At 39.9% G+C, this 18,962-nt stretch overlaps 1 protein-coding gene across 1 annotated transcript in view; it reads right to left on the bottom strand.

Moving 5' to 3' along the window:
• Positions 1 to 247: 247 nt before the first annotated feature.
• LAPTM4B (lysosomal protein transmembrane 4 beta) overlaps positions 248 to 18,962 on the bottom strand; it is a 61,054-nt gene continuing 42,339 nt past the window's right edge. The window contains exon 7 of the mRNA XM_010577069.1: positions 248 to 715. Within this exon, the coding sequence (XP_010575371.1) occupies positions 641 to 715 (75 nt within the window). The 3' untranslated portion in view covers positions 248 to 640. The remainder of the gene's footprint in view (positions 716 to 18,962) is intronic.

An 18,962-nucleotide genomic window follows, 5' to 3' on the forward strand; every position in this document is an offset into this window, starting at 1 on the left:
ATGTAGACTGCAGGTTCTGGCTTGTTACACATCACAGAGTGCTTTGTCTACTCTCATTTCCCACACTTATTCTTCCTGATTAAGTTTGTTTCCCATTAGCCAGATTGATGAGAATGGTGTGTAAGACTCATTCTTCTTCTTGCAATCATAATCCTTCATAGCATAACACCTTAATAAATTCTTGCAGAACAGGAATGAAGTGGAATGTCACTTTTTTGGACTTGGTCTGTATTCTGAAGGTGAAAGTGGGCATCTGACAAACACATTTGTAATGCTTTGGAAGTTTTACGAATAAAAAAAAGAAAGTCACACTCTGAACCTGATTGAAAATGCAAAGTTCTATGTTCTCTATCACTGCATGTCAGACATGGTGGGAAAAGCTATTCCGTGACTACTGTAACCTTAGCGCTACCCAGAATAGTTCTGAAACTAGTTCACTAGTTTCTGAAACACTACTGTAGTTGCAGCAAATTATTAAAACTATCTACAGAATTTTAATCATACAATTTAGTTTCAATATGTCAGCAAAACAGCAAAGTGTAACCCACAGAGGTTATATCCTGGAAGTGAAATTATCAAACTATTGCTCCAATGTCAGAAAAGTAAAGCTATCCTCCCTAGGTACACAGCACACTCTCACTTATGCTGACACATAAGGTGGTGGTGGATCTTTAGCAGCTCCGTTCACAGGATCATCATACGGTGGCAACAGGACCTGCAGGAAAGGAAAAAAGGTTATATTTTTTAAAAAGAAGCCAGCTGATAAAATTTATGGAAAAGAAAACCCTTAAGGCATTATCCTAAAAAATAAGAAAAAAGAGTAAATTAGTAGCAGGAGCAGAATAGTTAGAAAATGAAACAGTATTAGCTTGAGGTTCCTCATTTTCAATTTGTGTGCCTGTTTTCATTACAAAGGAAAACATAATTTCTTCTCATTTCTTATTGACTCCAGTGACAGCTTGATTTCAGCCAAAAAGCATTCATTGCTGGTACCTGAATTGGTTCAATCTGGCAGTGACAGTAGCTGCTTATTCTGCATCTCTCCTCTGTCAAGAGCACTTAAACCATGTCTCCTGGAGGAGTGCTCAAACTGCTAAGCCAGAGTGAGAAAAGTCCTGAAAATCTCTCTTTCTGAGGTTTCCCTGGAAGAGCTAATAATTATTTTGTGGTGGGCAGAAAAAAAGCAAATGGAGTACAAATTACCCAATGCCTAAATAAATCTCCAGTTTTGTGCTTCTGGGGCACTCAGCCATGAGAAGGAAGACCCATGTTCCCATAAGCCCTTCAGTGAATACTTAAACATCTGATAGAAATTAAGATAGCTTTAATGATATCTCATCCCCATTCATAGGAGTCCAGGCAGCTTCCTAGGACACGGGAGATGCAAGTTCAGGCCACACAGGGCAGAGGAGGGATTTGAACCAAGATTTCTACTTCTTTAGGCAAGCATGCTAGTTATCATGCAATTTTTAATGGCACCAGCACTGACATTAATTAACTTGCATGTGAAAAGGCAAAGGAGCACTTGCTCTGTGAATCTCAGCAGGGACTGAGGATAAAATAAATGTCTGAATGAAGAATGAGTGCAAATTCCCTAAAATATCTCAATATCGTGTAAGAATATCAGTTGTAGTGCACTGGCAGAGATACTTTACGGAGCCATAGATCAATTATTCATGATGGAATTTCCAGATTTATCAGCATCACTTCTTGGTCATTAAAGACCACATAAAGTTGATTGTCTAAACATACACTGGGAAAATCCTGATCTCAGTAAAGTCAATGGAAGTTTTGCCATGAGAGGATTTCACCAGTTCTTAAAGAAGTTGATAACCTGCCTTCTGCAAAGAAACATCTGTAATCATCCCTTTTGGACCCCATTCACAATGTAACAAAATCAGTGGGAATCTTTCTATAGATTTACATCAACCCTGGAACAGGCTTTTGTAGGATGGTTCCAAGCATGATTCACATTATACTTATGTGAGTTTACAGACATGCATTGATGACCATGTGTTCAAGTACATCTGTGTACATGTTTGTTAGATTACAGAATGGCTACCTTGGCATCTTCAGCCCTTAATCAAAAAAGTTTCATTATTTAGAAAAGGAAATTGTCAGAGCCATCACTCTTTATTAATACCATGTGTCTGAGCTTGTAAATGCAATATACTATGCACACACCCACTACATAATCTAAAAAAACCTTGTATTGAAAAACATTTAATAAATTATGTCAACTTTAAAGGGTGCAAACAGCTTATGGCAGACTACATATCTAGTGAAATTAGGACAACATATAGAACTTCAAATAAATATTGTGATAAAAATCATGAATATATTTTGCAATGTAACCTCAGTAAATCACACCACTAAAGCACGTAAACTGTGAAAAACACTACAGCTGAGATCCTCTCCCTAGTGCTGATCATTAGTTTAACAACAGGGTTTCTAGTAAAGTGCTTGTGTTACTAAAAAAGGTACTAGTTTCTCAGATGTACTGAGACATGTTCATTAGATGATTATGAAGCAATATAATTAGTAATTAAATCTGATCTACAGATGACTGAAAATGAATCAAGTTCACTTTGTGAAGATTTAGCCGTCTTATTGCACTCTTGTAATGCTAAGCCCCAAGCTGTGGTCCACTCCTTTCTGGTTCAGAGTCCATTTCATCAGTCATGACAAGAAATGACAGCAGATACAGTCCAAAAAGCTGTCCATATTCCAGGACTACGAGCTGATTAATAAAGGACAATACCTATTCCTGTGCTCTGATCCTCTTTTAGATCAATGTGTCCTAAGACTACTGTAGTTACATCGATTTTATTACTTCAGCGTTGAAGTTACTGTCATTTGCAGTAGGTCTCCTGGAGGATTTACTGCTATGAGTGAGTTTCTTCATTCCCTTCACTCCTGTATGAAACAAAATCTGTCTGGTAGGAGAACAGCCTCCTGGTGAGGTTTTTACCTCTTGGGAGGTGAGCACTCTGCTTTGCTCTATGGACCCAAAACTCATACATGGGTCAATGGCCCCAAGGAACCTCAGAAGATGCTTTCTCAGTTATCAACCGTTTAACAAGAAGTGAGGGCAGACAGGAATACCTACAGGAGCCATTTTGGAGAAGCCACTGGCTAAATCCTAAGGCATATGGATTTCTATAGGAGTATTCAAGGTGTGTGGGGTATGAACTGGGGACACCACTAAAAAGGTTCAGAAATTTCACAAGAAAATATCTACAGTGGAAGGCTAAAGAGTATTTACCCAATGTCTGTGAGGTTTAGGGTCACTTTATTGCTGGAAAAGATTATTTGTCTGAACAGTTTTATCAGTGATGACTTTACAGGCTTACTTCCCACACGTTTTTGTGTTTAAATATTTAAATATCCTGATCTTACATTCCCTGATATGAACAGAATAGTGATAAAAAGCAATGAGTGTAGAATGAGCAGAATTCAAAATTACTACCTTTGCCTAGCAGCATTTGAGTTAGACAAAGAAAATATGGACAGGATATTAAACAAAGGTTAAGATGAATGAACGTGATGGACAACACATGGAAGAAAGCACTTGAAATTTGTGGAATACATGACGCTGGCTGGGACCCCAAGTGTCTCATGTCACTAGTATAGTAAAAGTCCTTTAAACTAATTTAACTGTTTTACTTTCAGTCAGTGTGGTTTTGTCACTATTACTTAATCATCTGTCAACTGTAAGTCTAAATAATCATCCTTCAGCTTCCATGACAGTTTGAATAACTCTTCAACCACTCTATAATTACAAATCTTGCAACTCTGCCTCTGTAAGACTACCTTTTAATTATTTTTGAACAAGAAAGGAGTTTCAGACCATTACTTGCTCTTAATAATTTTTCCATCTTTTCTCAATTAAGTCTATTTTGGCAAAAGGAAGAAATATGATAAAACTTGAATTATTTCAGCTTTTAACTGTTTACACTTGAAATGGGTAACCATTTACAAAAAATCTCAAGGAAAAATGAATTCCATTAGAATTTTAATCGTTTAGTTTATACCAAAGTAGCTGAGATGAAAATCTGGATCAGAGCAGTTTTCCCTTCTCCTGTGTTAATTTTAAATTTCAGCATGGTTTAATGGAAGCAGATAAGTGCCTTGCACATAAAACAGAATAGTTACTCAGGCAGTACATTATGCTCTCCAGAGACATAAAATGGAAGCCAGTCACTGAGCCAAAGGGTGAATTCAGAAACTGGAAAAATAGAAACTCACTATTCAGTCTTATCTAAGAACCTGATTAGAATGGATGCAGTCTAAAATAATTAATGAGGACAAAAATATAGGCATATTTTAGGTCCATGGTATCCCCAAGGCAGAATAACCACTAGGACAACTGATACATTTTGCTTCCTAGGCACGGCATCTGAACATTTCCTTGCTTCTTTGTTGTGAATTGAGAGAAATGTATGTTAGCTCCCCTGGATGTTCAGGGACTAATGTTTACAGAGTGTTGGAGATTGTCACTCACAAGTAACTATAAAAAGAAAGTATGAAGGACCTCCATTTTTTGGAACTCAGTGATTGCTGTGAAAAGAAGTTCTGGCTTTTTATCAGTAGACCAGCAAGCAAGTTTGGAAGATTAGATTTGCAGGGTTCAGTCCTATAGGATGCCTAAAATCCAAAGGACAGAAGCTCCAAACTTCTTTCACAGCCCCTATAACTGTATTTAAGAACCATGTGGCATTTTAACATCATCCTTTAACATGCAGCCAGAGGAGGAGGTGACATTACTCGCTGTTTGTATAGTTATCTGGTGATAAAAGCATTGCACAGAGACTCTGAGATCAGAGCTCTAGGGGGTCCCGAACCAAGAGGGTTCAAACCTACAGGTCCTATCTGCCATATGAATCCTCCAGACACAAGGTTTTCAGTTAGGTTGGAATGACCATTTTCCACCCTCCTGTTGTCACAGTGAAGCCAAGTATGCAAGAATCCATGGGGAAAGAAAGAAAACAGGAGAAAGTGTGGCTATGTAGCCCCATGGTTAGGGTGCTTAAGTGGGACAGGGAGTCCTGGGTGCTGGGCTTTGCTCCCAATACCATTTAAGCATTTTGTGATAAGCAGTCTTGTATAATATGCAGAAATAATCCAGAACTGACCCATAAGAAATCCTGGTACTGACTTAGCTGGTGTCATCCAAGTGGTTTGGATAATTGTATTACATAAGCATCTCTCTATTATAAAGCACATGATACAGGATGACCTTCTCTGGAAGAAATAATTACCATAAAAGCTTGCCAATGGCTATAACATATGCAGTAAATATAAACACATGTCATTTCTTATTTTTTACATCCTGGTTAATCTGGTTTTGGAGAATAGGTTTTTAAAGACATTGCTAAGAAATATGCCTAAGAAGAAACTCAGGCAAATATTTGTATATTCAAACAGTTTGGAATTAATCTTGGACCAAAGGTGGTTTTGGGGGGCGGAATTGCATAATTTCAATAATCACTCCGTATTTTTAAAGCTGATTCCACATTTACCTGAACTTCCAGTAGAAAATTTTCTTTCTTCAGCATATGTACAAGTTTCCTCATATTTGCTGCATTTATTCCTGTTTGAACTCAAGCTCTTAGATCTATTTGGTGTCTAGTACATTTCTAGAGGAGAAAATGTGCTTAGTCCTGTATGAATAAACTTAAATATTTGATTAACTGATTATTTCTGCATGCTTCAGAGTCTCACCCAAAACTCACTGAACCCAATAGAACAGCATTTTGGCTGGCAGCTATATAAAACTTCTGTGAGTTCCAATGGCAAAATACCTTTTTGATGTCTTGTTAGAAACAAACATTGTTAGAGACAGCTCTAACATACTTTTCTCTAACACCTTCTAGAACAGAAATGCACTTAATAATGCCAAAAAAGCTATAGATTAAAATGTCTATAGTAAGTGCTGATGGTTGTAGTGAGCATTCAGGATGTTTTCTCAAACTTTAGCTTTTCAATAAAAACTCGTCTTTTATGCTGAAGGACTTCACATTGCATCAATACACAGTGTATAGACAGGGACAGGTGACAATGAGTAGTTGAGTGGAATTAGGGTCATCACTACTGCAATTTAATACTGGTCGTGTTGCTGACCTTTTGAGTTTTCACAAATTCTTTGACTTTGCCTTAGGAAGGTCTCCCATTTGTAAAACAGGCCTATTATTTGAAACATCTTAAAAAGTGTTGGAAACCTTAAGACAAATTTAAAAGTCTCTTGGATGAAACTTGCACATGACTGTATGAGACAGGGACTAAATTGTGGAAATATTTACAAGCTAAATATATATTTGCAGAAATTTCAGCCTATGCCTGGAAATGTTTACCCCAACCTCTTCACCACAGCTATGTGTGCATTATGTATCATTCTTCTGCAGAAGTGAACTTTACATTTCAGGCACCCAAACCGCTACCAGGAATCCTTATGGGAGGCTCCTGTGAATATGTGGGGAGGAAAAGGAGAGAGGGCAAAAGGAGCCTTTTCTTTCACACAGCTCGCATAAAAAGTGTCAGTGGCTTCAGGCCTTATTCTCTGTTTATTTAAAAAGGGAGGGAGAGTAACCACAAAGTGAATAGTGGTAGGCAGATGGTGAGAGTATGCCACAGACAGTGCTGGACTGTTTCACAGCTAAAAGTGCTGAACCACAGGAATTTCCTCATCAGGGAGCCTCTGTCCAACGTGCAGCCCCTGGCCTGGTGATGGGACGAACACTGACACAGCTGTAGGCTGAAATACAGTCACTGCATGCCTTTCCTAATTCAGGATAGATTTTCTCTTCAATGTAGCACAGGGCTGATGCATCACGTTGAGAGACAACTGAATTGAAAGACAAGGTTTTAAGCAGCACATTCCTAGTTGCACCAATCCTCTACTCTGGGTTCATTTCATCTCAGTGATTCCAGCCCAACACCGACCACCAACTTGTTATAATCTTGATACCATTGCACAGTTTGGAGAGGGTTTAATGGTATGCAATCACATTTACTGATTTCATGTTTACTTCCCTGCTCTCCTGTCATTCACCCAGCCAAGAGGAGTGGAATTTCCTCCCACAGCTGCGGTGCTTTGAGGAGCCATCAACTGCAACCTAAACCATGTTCAGCTGCAGTGAAGCAAGCAGTGAGCCTACAAAGAGCTCTAGAGGGGAGGCTGCCGACGTGACCGCCTGTCCAGTTCAAGATAGTCCCAACTGCCCTTGTGTACTGTTGGGTTCTTGGCTACGCAAATATTATGAAGATCACCTGGGGAAAACAGATTTCTGTGTGTATAAACAGCTATAGTTGGCTGATTGCTTCACTCCGTATGCAGGAAAGGCTGAGAATAATTCTCTCTTTGCAACGTTTTCCTGTCAAGTTTGACAATGTTCTTTTCTTCTGAGAAGTCTGAGACTACAGAGGAAAATATAAAATTAAGATGTATTTTTTGCTTAAAATTTTCAGAAATCCAAATCTTCTTGGTAGAGCTCTGTTTCAGAGGCTCAATGCACCAAGTGGCAGCTATTTCATTTAGTGCTATGTATGACAATGAGCACTGGGCTATATGTAAATATCACTGATTATATAATTAATTTTGTATTTTATTTTAAAGGAAATAAGACTATCAATGTAGCACATGTTTTATTTCCTGTACAAAATTTACTGGAAGTTACTATATATACTGATTTTATTGAGGCAGACTCTTCAAAAGTTTCTAATGTTTCTGTAAGCACGGTGGGAAGAAGTAGTGTTTATTAAGAGTTTCTGAAGAAAAGTGTTTTTTCTATAATGGGTGCTCAAGAGTTTTTAAGCCCTAGGCTTTTCAGATGTCTCAGAAGTGAGTCACCCAAGGTCTTCCGCTACTTTTAAAAATCCAGTTCATAAACTGCACCTTTGGGTCATCTGATCTGGTCATCTCTGAGGTAACTTCAGAAAAGTAGGTGATATTTGGCCCTGAAGAACAGTAGATCATGCACACTCAAATTCTCAAGGGAGAGAGATTGACTGAAACAGTTAGGAAGTATTAAAATTAAATCCATTGAGAATTCAGAGTTTTCTCTTTAACCCCTTAACATGAAGGCACACTTTACACTGACTGTATGAAAAGACTTCAGGAGAAGAGGGAGCTTTTTCCTAGCAGTGAAGAAACAAGAATAACAATAATAATTCTGTAGTGAGAAGCAGTCAAATGTTGCGTACAACATAAGCACTAGAGAAAGAAGTAGGGATTAGCTTTCATCACGCTGCAGCTAAGCATGTGCATGTAGGGGCAGCTCTACTGGATCAGGTGAAATGTCCATCCAGATCACAGCAATCAGTGATGGAAGATGAAGAAAGAGAAGTGCAAGACAGAACAATAAAAGAAATTAAGAAAGAGCAGTGCAAGCATATATAGTCACAACTTGCCCAGAATGTTCTCCAAATTGTCAGAAATTTGAATGTCAAGGACTTGCTGAATTACTGGTCATGTCTTACAGGATTTTTTCTTCCACTGATTTTTCTAGCCTGTGTTTGAACCCATGCTGACTTTTAGCACCTGCAGTGTGCCGTGGTAAGCAGTCCCACAGCTGATCTAGGTGTTAGGTGAAGAAATAGCTTCTTTGGTTTGCTATGAAACCTGCCACTAGCTATTTCACTGAACGTCCCCTAGTTCTTTTGCTAAGGCAGTGAGCAGTTGTTCCTCCTTTACCTCCTCTGCCACTCATGATTTTAAAGACCTCTATCATGTTCTCTCTTGTTCTGTCACTCTTTCATCCCACTAAGGATCCTTGCTCCCCTACAGTGCAGTCCACAGTTAATTTCTTCATACTAAGAAACTCACTTGACAGTTTTGGGTCCAGGCTGAAGAAAGAGCTCCAAGACCAGGCATGTGAAGAAGCGTTACAGTCAGGAGGGAGCTGACCTCCGTCTGGACGAAGCTTCCTTTGTGCTCAGGAGAGTGGCAGGGACTTTCACCTGCCTGACCTGTGTTACATGTTCTTCCAGATGAGATCAACTGCCCTTTAGAAGCAATTCTTATCAATAAATGCTTATAAATATCTGCTTCAGAGGTGGTTGTTTACAATGTAAATGGCTGCTCTGGTCAAATGAGTCCAGTCAAAGGAACTGTTGCTGAGGAAGTCAGAGAGTAATGTTCACAAAAAACCTTTCCCATCTTTCTTTTTCTCCTTCCCCTATCATCAGATAAAAAAGCCTTGGGTATAGGGCCAAAGCTTCATATCCGAGCCAAATCATATTTAATATAAAAGGGGAAATGTTTTACTTAATGCACAGATGCTTTTACTTGAAAAGTTTGTCCAAAATGTGCTAGTTAATTACTATTTAAGGGTTTCATGATATGTTGTTTGTCAAATAAATCCCAAGAAACCTTCTTCTCAACATGGACAGGAAGTATTTTCATGTTTATATGTATGCATTTCCTTTAGAAACCACACTAGAATGATTACAGATGGTGTAACTGGAAGCAGAATAGCTCAGAGATAATTTATAACCCCATTCAGTGAAGAAGTAGGCCTCAATGCTGCAAAATCATCTGTGCAAAGTTAAAGTTGGTGTATTTTGCTTTCCTGTGACAAAACTGCTTGTTTATTCCAAGCCACCAGCTCTCCAAGACACTATTTAAGAAACTTTACACGAGTTTATGGATTTCTGTAATGAAGCAGCACAATGTTTTCAGCACTCCATATAGAGGAATAAATGTATATATTACTAGGACACAACAATATTTAGGGACAGATTGTGATTACCCTTGCGTGGGAAGAAAATTGGATTCAGGAAACTATTGGTTTTTTCCATCATGTGCAACCTCATAAAAGTCATCCAGAATAATGGTGTAATTACCTCCTCCGTTCAAAGGCATGGAGAGATAGTCCACCTCAGGCCACAGAAGTCTTTCCTACATCTTGGCCAGCCTTCTACTGCTGCATCTCTAGTTGCACATCATGATTTTGTATGGACAGAACATATTTATTTTTTCAATTTTTCCCTAATGAGCATTTGCTGGATGAGCACATGCTTTCTCCGGGGGTACTTGCCTGCATGTCATCAGTACTGAAGACTTGAAGTATACTTTGACTCTGTGTAACAAATGGTTGATGTGTTGTCCTGAGTGCAGAGACTGTAACAGAGCACTAATATTTCAATGGACTTTTTAATTACTAACCTGCACCTCTTTCTGACCTTATCTCCTCTTACAATTACATCGTGTATCCCACTCAAGAGTTAATATGACAGGAACCTAGGAATAGCTCACATGGGGCAGCCAAATTGTATGACAGGACTGGTCATCTCCCAACAGCGGTTATCACAGCCATGCTTGCATTACAGATATTGCTGGAAAGGCTTCTGTCTTATCTTCATCTCACCAGATGGACTGTTTCTCCCTGTCTGTATGCCTAGGGACGTGGGATGACCCGATGTCAGTCTTTGGGCACCACAACAGAGAGATGGGCCAGTTGTAAAGTTTGGAGGTAGGTTTTGAAGTCTCATTATAACTTTCGGGAGCAGTAAGATCTGGGATTTTGAGATGACCAACCTCTAGTTCTGTCTTCCATACATATTTTTCACTAATTTTTGTTTTTATACAAACACATTCTTTTGGTATCCCTATTAAAAAGTAAGTCATAAGATTGCCATATAAAATCCAGCTTTTCTTGCACAGTGTATTTAGGCATTTCCTAGTGAATGCTGAAGGGAAGCCTTTGCTTATAACCAAATTATTAAAATACTGTGTTAAAACTACAAAGGACTAGTGTCATGAAAAGTGATGAACTGACAGCTTGAGGGAAAAGTCTTATGTTTATATAAAAATCCATTAATGTTAGTAAATCACATCTGTAAAGCACCTGCCAACCAGAAACTCCCACAAACTTTTGCAGATCTTCTAAATTTGGCACATGAATGCCCACTCAGCCTTGTTCTTTCTGAAGTTGAGTGTTTGTCACAGCGTTCGTTTAAAACAGACCTCACTTTCTTCACTGCTCGTAAGAAGAAAACCAAAAAACCACAAGTGCTGTGCAGTTCAGGACAGACCACAGCAGACAGTCCTGTGTCCATAAAGAGTCCTGAGGGATGCTTGGGAAGAGCGCGGTCGCTCTATGGGAGCCGTTAAAGTGAATTGGAATCAGACTGAAGGAATGGTCCAGAAATCACCAGAAGCTATTAAGAACTGCAGGAAGCCAGACCTCTCGCTTATTGTCACACCCTCAGCAAAACAACCGCAGCTGGGTGCTCCTCCCTGCCAGGGAGCTGTGCACTGCTTTCACGCAGTCTCCGAGAGAACAATGCCATCTACTGAACCACCAGCCTCCCTCCCACCTAACTGATGGCTGATATTCTTTCTGCATCTGCACAGTTTGTGGTGCTGGGTAAGTTTCGGCAGAGAGGCTCGGAGCTGGAGGGACTGGGACGTGTGAGGAGTTCCTCCTCCGCTTGGCAAAGGCCAGGCTTGCGCTCTGCAAGGGGATGCGATGCAAAGATACTGGATGAGCTAGTGCTGGAGCCGAAGGCAGGACCGCCTCTGGGAAGAGCAGCTCTGCAGAAGGGCAGGGCTTCTAGCATGGGCCAACTATATGGCTCTAAAGCCATAATGTGGCTAACGGCTGCTGTGACTTTGCCTCTTGCACCCTACTGCATTTCCCTGTTTGAGCAATACCTGCCTGAGTGAATTCAGGCCTCCCTGTCCTTCGTTGCACAGTGTAACTACAACTTGAGCCTGACCTGGAAAATTCACACACGGCTCAGCTTCTACACCCATATATCCTTGGCAACAGGGATTTAAGTTGTCATCGGCTTTTGCTGCACTGATACACATCCTTGGAATTATACTGAAGACTTTGACTTGTTTTTTGAAGCCCACAATCCAGCAGCTGTCAGATGGTAATGAATCAAGCCTGTTAGAAAAAAAGGGTCTGTAAAGAAACACTGCAAATTTATAAACACTCTGTTTTTTCCTACATTGCAACAGTCCCAATTAGTGGAACCAAAAATATTTGGAAGATTTAAATCCCCATTTCATGTCTTCTTTTTAATCTAATTATGAACACAGAACAGATTTGTCTATTTCTATTGCAAATCTCTTATGAATTGTCATATATTAGAATAACTAGTATTTGAGCTGCAAACAAATACAGTTTTTGTGTTTAAAATAAAAATCTACTGAGGAAAATAGATAAAGATGTATATTTTGATCTTGTAATTTAACTTGTAAGTAAATTTAATGACTCTAATGACAAGTTAAAATGTTTTGGAAATCTTATTTTTAAACTTAAGAGGGTATTTGCCCCAAACTGACACTGTTAATAGCCTGTTCCAAACAGCACAGCTGGCTTCTGAGAGCAGCTACCCAGTAATAGGTGAGACGTGTAACAAGAAGCGTGATTAGCAAATAGCACTAAGCAACAAACAGGCAGCATGAAGAAATTCAGACCACAGGGAATGCTGGATTTTAAGACAAAATCTTTCCATAAACAAGGAAGTAGTGGAAAAAAGAGCTGAGTATAGATGATAAGATGGGAAAGTTAAAAAGAAAGAAGAAAAACCAACCTTTTTGCTAAGATTAAAGGACAACTGACAAGGGATGGGACTTCACTGCAGGTAGAATATGAAATGCTGGAGCAGCTGAATAGCTGTTTGTAGGCAGATGCAGGCTGTCATGATACTTTTCTGCAACTCAAAATCAAACAGAAGAGGAGAAAATGCACGTCGCACATGCACACTAGCAAGACGTGAATGCTGGCATCCATGTGGAGCCTGAGACCTTTGAAGATTCTCTGATTAAAGACATTGCTCTGGGAATGTTTTTAAGCACAATTCTGCAAAAAAACCCAGATCCAGCATTTAAAGCACACTCCCAGGTCTCATGTAGACTATTGCATATGGTTACTAACTAATCACCCCCTTTACTTCAAGCACTGGGCAGTTCTGCTTATATCCCTTTTTTTCTTGTCCCTGCTGCTGCTTCTTCTTCTTCTCTGCCTCCTGTTTTACCTGCTTTCCCTCTTGCAGGTTTCATCAGGCAGTTTCCACTAAGGAAGGTCAGACCTCCTTTGCCTGGACTCAGTTGGAGGCCCTGAGAAGGGCTCAGAGAGTGAGTCATGCCAGCGGTATTAATTTGTGGTGTTCACTCACTTTAAAGTATGTTCATGGTTACTACTCACTGGAAAAAGATGCCTCTGATCTAGTGGCTCAGTAATAACATTATGCATACAAACTGACACACAAGATAAGCTACCTGATGAACATTGCCAAGTTGGTAGGATTTTTATGTCACACTATGGAAAATAAAAAAGCAGTATTCTTCTCCAAGTTGTCTTCTACTCTGATATATACCATCCTAAAACTGGGTCAGTAGCTGGAAATCACAGGTCCCAAAGCACCTACCAGAAACAAGAGCTCTTGTGCATGGTTTGTCTGCCTCTGGGCTCCACCTTATGCTTCAGTCTGTTTAACTGGCACAAGTCTAAGGTCCTTCCCTCCGTCCATAGCCAAACTAATCACCTTCCACACATGTAGCTGTCCTTGTTTTAGCTAGGATAGAGTTAATTTGCTTTCTGCTAGCTGGTATAGTGTTATGTCTTGGATTCAGTATGAGAAGAATGTTGATAACACACTGAGGTTTTCAGCTGTTGCTAAGTAGTGTTTATACTAAGTCAAGGATTTTTCAGCTTCTCATGCCCAGCCAGCAAGGATGCTGGAGGGGCACAAGAAGTTGGGAGGGGACACAGCCAGGGCAGCTGACCCAAATCGGGCAAAGGCATATTCCATACCATGTGATGTCGTGTCCAGTATATAAACTGGGGGGACTTGGCTGGGGGGGATCACTGCTCAGGAACTAACTGGGCATCGGTCAGCGAGTGGTGAGCAATTGCACTGTGCATCACTTGTTTTGTATATTCCAATCCTTTTATTATTATGGTCATTTTTGTTATTGTTATTATTATCATTATTAGTTTCTTCCTTTCTCTTCTAGTGAACTGTTTCTTATCTCAACCCACGAGTTTTACCTTTTTTTTCCAATTCGCTCCCCCATGCCACTTTGGCGGGGGGGGGGGGGGAGGGAGCAGCTGCATGGTGCTTAGTTGCTGGCTGGGGTTAAACCATGACAGTAGAAAAACACAATAACACAAAGAATGGCTCTTCCAACCTTACCAAAGAATATGGTTCCTCTGCTCAGAGGAATCATCCAGCAGGAATGAAAGACCTAACCTGCACTTCTCAAATAGGTCTCCTATTGCTTTGAGAAAGGGAGAGCAAACAAAAGTGTTGACAGATTAATTACAGGCTACTTAGTTGATGTCATGTCCACAGAAGGAATGTATCTGCATTGAAAAAACAAGTAACTTCTTAACTGTTGTGGATAAATGTATGTCAGATAGGATCCACTGGAGCTATTTGATAAAGTATGTACGGATCTAAATCCCACTTTGAAAAGAGATTTACAGCTTTACATTTTATCCCCTCTGCCAGCATGACTGGAGATGAAACTTCCATTGATTGGCTTCAGTGAGAGTTAAAAATAAACAAAATGAAATCCTCTGGCTGTTCAAGAGCACAAAAGAGCTATTCCTGCTCCAGAGAAGAAAATATCTAACTTTGGGTTATCTTCTGCACTTGTACAGTGGCAATTTTTCCAAACTGGATGAACATTTCCATGGTACTGCTGTCACAGTTTAAATTAGTGTAGAAAATTAATCTTCACCCATGGTGTGCTTCAGCAGTTGGCAGGAAAAAGCAATCCCAGATTGGGAAAGTGGAAAAAATAATCTTCAGGTTAATACGGTTCACTGCGGGGGAGGCACCTTACTTCCATGCCAAAATCTCCTACAGATAAGTCCAGAAACTGAGGGGAGAGCAGTATTGGAAAAACACTTACAGGAGGGAGATGATACCATATCCCCAAGTGACTCTGCTGAGACTGAGGTACACAGCTGGATCCCCAGGTCCTGGCGTTATCAGCCCTTGGAGCATAAGAGGGTCACATCTTCCCACCAACTGGGGAAGACCATTCCCCTGCCCAGCCCCAGCTGGCGCACCAACGCCATAATGCAGTTTGTTCATGGAGCCAAGCCAGGTACGTTCATGTGGTGTCCAACTTCGATCAAGGGCCACAGAAGGAGGACCTCTCACCTAACAGGGGCAGCAGGAATATCCCGTTCACAGCCTGCAGCGGGGAGGATGTTCGTTTGTTCCAGATGGCACACTGGCAAAAAGGATGGCTTAAACCACTTACACAGAGTGACAAAAATCAGATTATCTGGTAGCCAATAACTGTAGCTATCAGGTTAGTTACAGTTCAGATCTATGAGCATTATTTATAAGAACCAGTTTGATCAGAGGGAACTAACTGGAAACTTCTGTGCTGGGAATTTCCCCCCCCAGATCAGTCCATACTTCAGTTGTTCTCATGGCTTTTAGTGGCATGAAAATTAGATGGTTAGTACAAAGGCAGAGGGACAGCTGAATTTTTTTTTAAGTAAAGTATTACTGAATTGGGGGCTGATAACAGAGAGGGGTCTATAGAGCAGAACTCACGAGGAGCGTGAGAGAAGGTAAAGGAGTGCCAGCGACCAGCCTTGGTAGAGCAGTCCTGTATGGGGACAGAAAACACAAAAGCTCATCTCCTGGAAGGAGGTATCAGTAGGTTTCCACCACGTGACCAGCCAAGAAGAAGATGGATTAAGACTGCTGTTGAGACCTGTACACGCTCATGTACATGAGTTTACAGAGTTGTGATGGACTTGCTTTAGATAGAAATGGGGGAAACTAATTGTGAGACCCACCAAGGACTTCCTGAACACAGAGAGTCAAGAAACGAAGAACAAGAAGCAGGCTCGCACAGCTGTGGTTAAGGAGTTATCCATTCTCCTAATCGAATCTGGATGTGATGTGTAAATGTGCTTACAGACCTTACCAGTGCTAAATTAAGAAATGCAGTAAAACAAAAGATAATCTGGTTATTATTTTCAGATCAACTTTCTGGACTAGATAACCAATTATATACAATCACAGCTTCTTATTCTTTTGAACCATATCCTAGTGCTCTATATTAAAGAAGTTTCCTTCTTTCTTAGGAAAGAGACCTGTAATCCAAACATCTTAGAAAGGTTCACAGCTGCTGCAGCCAGCAAGTAACCATGGACCCTTCCTATCTCTTGTGAGACAGCATCCCAGCTAGTAAGGATTTGATTGTTCTTCTTGAGAAAAGCTCAGTCATTAATGTCATATTTCCATTTAAATTGAAACTCTTAGATATATTTTTTAAGAGTTCTGAGCAGGTAAACCAGGCAACTCCTAGTCTGAAAGTTAGAAGAGGGAAAATAATGATCCTTATGAAGGTATAAGTAAATTTGTATTTATCTGGCAATGGAAGATCCAAGAATTTGGTTTTGCCAAGATGTTAATAGACCAGAGACAAGAATAACTATTGTAGCTGGCATGCCTTCTCTTACAACAGACAGAGGTGTCCCTTCAAAAAATTCCATACAACAATCATCAACTAATCATAACATGAATGCAATTGTTTATGGCTATCTAATTGTCTGTAATTAGAGTTATTAGCGGACAGGGGTTTACCCAATCCTTTTACATTTTCAGTATAAATCCTGCAGGTATACTGAATTTTGAATTCAAGGATAAATTTGTTGATGATTTGTTATTGAAGGCAGAGGTTTCTTTTTTTCCCCTGAGTGCCAATTATAATAGAAATAAGGTATACATTTCATTTTTAAGATATTTTTCAAAGACAGTTCTCCTAAAAAACTGTAAGACACAGTAATAAAATGTTTGTAGTAATAAATTTCTTAGCTTCATTGAAAATATTTATGTAACTGCAGAAAGATTTTGAGTTTCTAAGCATCCCGATACATAAACCAGATCTTTTAAGTTTGGCACTAAACTAACCCATACTCTAGCCCATATCTGAACTCTATTCTAAATGTTTTTTGTAATACAGTGTCTAGCACTTGCAAACCTAATAACTTAAAAAAAAATAATCTTGTGTGTGGAGTGTAGATGAGATGCATTAATTACCATGCAGTACAAGGGATATTAGCAGGTAGCAGCTTGGATCTGATTTCTAGATTTTGGAACTGTTGGGGTATATTTAAAACTTGTTACTCTAAATTGTAGCTATTATGCCCAGTTCCATATTTAAGCTTAGATTTTCACTTCCATTTGTACAGATTGGTATTCTTTCAGCTAATGCTGATGATAAGCATATATAAAAAAAACATACCTGAAGACAAGAATATGCCCTGCAGATATGACCTGCAGCTCTGCTGGAATTCAGGTAGCAGATTTGATTCTAAAAATGACACAGTTCTTTCAAAGCAGAGGGCAGAAATTGACTCACATTTTTTCAGAAACTTGTAGTTTATAATTTAAAGGCATGCTGGCATGAAGGAGCCCTGCCGAAAGAAGTTTCCCAGCATCAATAAAAATGAAAAAACTGTTTTAATACAACAGTGCACTTGAGTGTTGGGGGAATATTATACAATTCAACAGACAGCAGTGACCTATCACAGCAGTTCAAAATTTCATGAGGTTTCTTCAAGAGTCCTAAACTCTCAAAGGTCCTCAGCACTCAACTTTCAAAGTCCCATTCTTCTGCACTTCATTTTGAAACCATTTTTATCCAACTGCAATGAGCTTACTTTTTTCCAGTCACATGAAGAGGTGTTTTTGCTGATGTCTCTCAATGTAGACATAGAAAAAAAATCTTTTTGAGTCTGATTTGGGAGGGTGAAGGGAGGGAAGAACAATCTTCTGATTCACAGTGGAGGATGATGAGGATTTAACCCTACAGACTGTTGTTACTTGCTGAAGCTCAGCAATGAGCAGAAGAAAGAAAGAGGCTGCTCAGGAGCACGTCAGCTCCTCCATCACATTGCTGAGTGCACTGTGCTGGTGGGCATCCATGGAGCTTGTCAGGGAAGGGTGTGCAAGAGATGCAGACCGACTGCGTCACCTAGGGATGAAGGAGCTCATCCTGACTGGAGAGGAGCAGTCAGACATGGGTTTGAATGAGGCTTGCCTCCATCCCAAATAAATAATTGAAAACCCAGGCTGTTAGTGACTCTCTCTCCTCCTGCCTCTCTGGCTGGCCCTGAGAAACTCTTCCCCAGCAGCATTGCTTCAGAGCCTTTCTCTACTCCTGAACAAGAATTTTTTGGTGAATTTTTTGGTCAGCTGATAGATTCCCAAACAGCTCTTTCTATAGGACCTGATCTGACATCATCTCATTGAACTTAGAAAGAATGAACAACAGATGCATCATACCTGAAAGCAAGAGATTCTGACCATATTCAAATTAAGGAGGTGTAAATATTGAGGAAAGAACAAGAGTCCTATGGTCAGGGCACTAGTTAGGAGGGCACAGCCTTTCTCAAAACCTGCCTCTGCCATAGCTGTCTTGTAAGATCAAGATAAGCAAACATAAATTAAACTCTCAGTGCAAGAATACGTCATCTGCAAATGGGATAAAAGGGCTTCCTTTCCTCACAAAATACAAGTGCTTTAAAGATGAGGAGGCAGCTCAGAGCACTTCGGTAATTACTAAATACAAAAGTACTGCGAGGAGTTTTGGTAACCAGGCATCTCTGAAAACCAAAGTCTTTGCTTTGTAAAGACAGCAGTGAAGCAAGTGGTTTTAACGTAGCTTTTAAAAAGCTTTGGTAAGTTTAGTTTCCCAGATAATTCAGCTGACACTCTCACACCACTGAACCTGCCAGTTCTGTGGGCTGTAGAGTTAGCAATGTTTGAAGCTGAGTTACAACAACACACAGGCTGAACAAAAGAGCTATCAAAATTATTTCACATAAAACTCCTGGTTTTATTCAACGTAGATTCCAGTAAGGAAAGTAGTAATACTTCTTAGCTTTCAATAAACCCATATTTTTATACTTAAATGCCAGCCCTGATCATAGTCCGTAAAACTTCTTACGCTTTTCTTAAAGCTCCAG

Source organism: Haliaeetus leucocephalus, unplaced genomic scaffold (assembly GCF_000737465.1).
Source record: "Haliaeetus leucocephalus isolate CR32 unplaced genomic scaffold, Haliaeetus_leucocephalus-4.0 Scaffold555, whole genome shotgun sequence".
NCBI lineage: Eukaryota > Metazoa > Chordata > Aves > Accipitriformes > Accipitridae > Haliaeetus > Haliaeetus leucocephalus.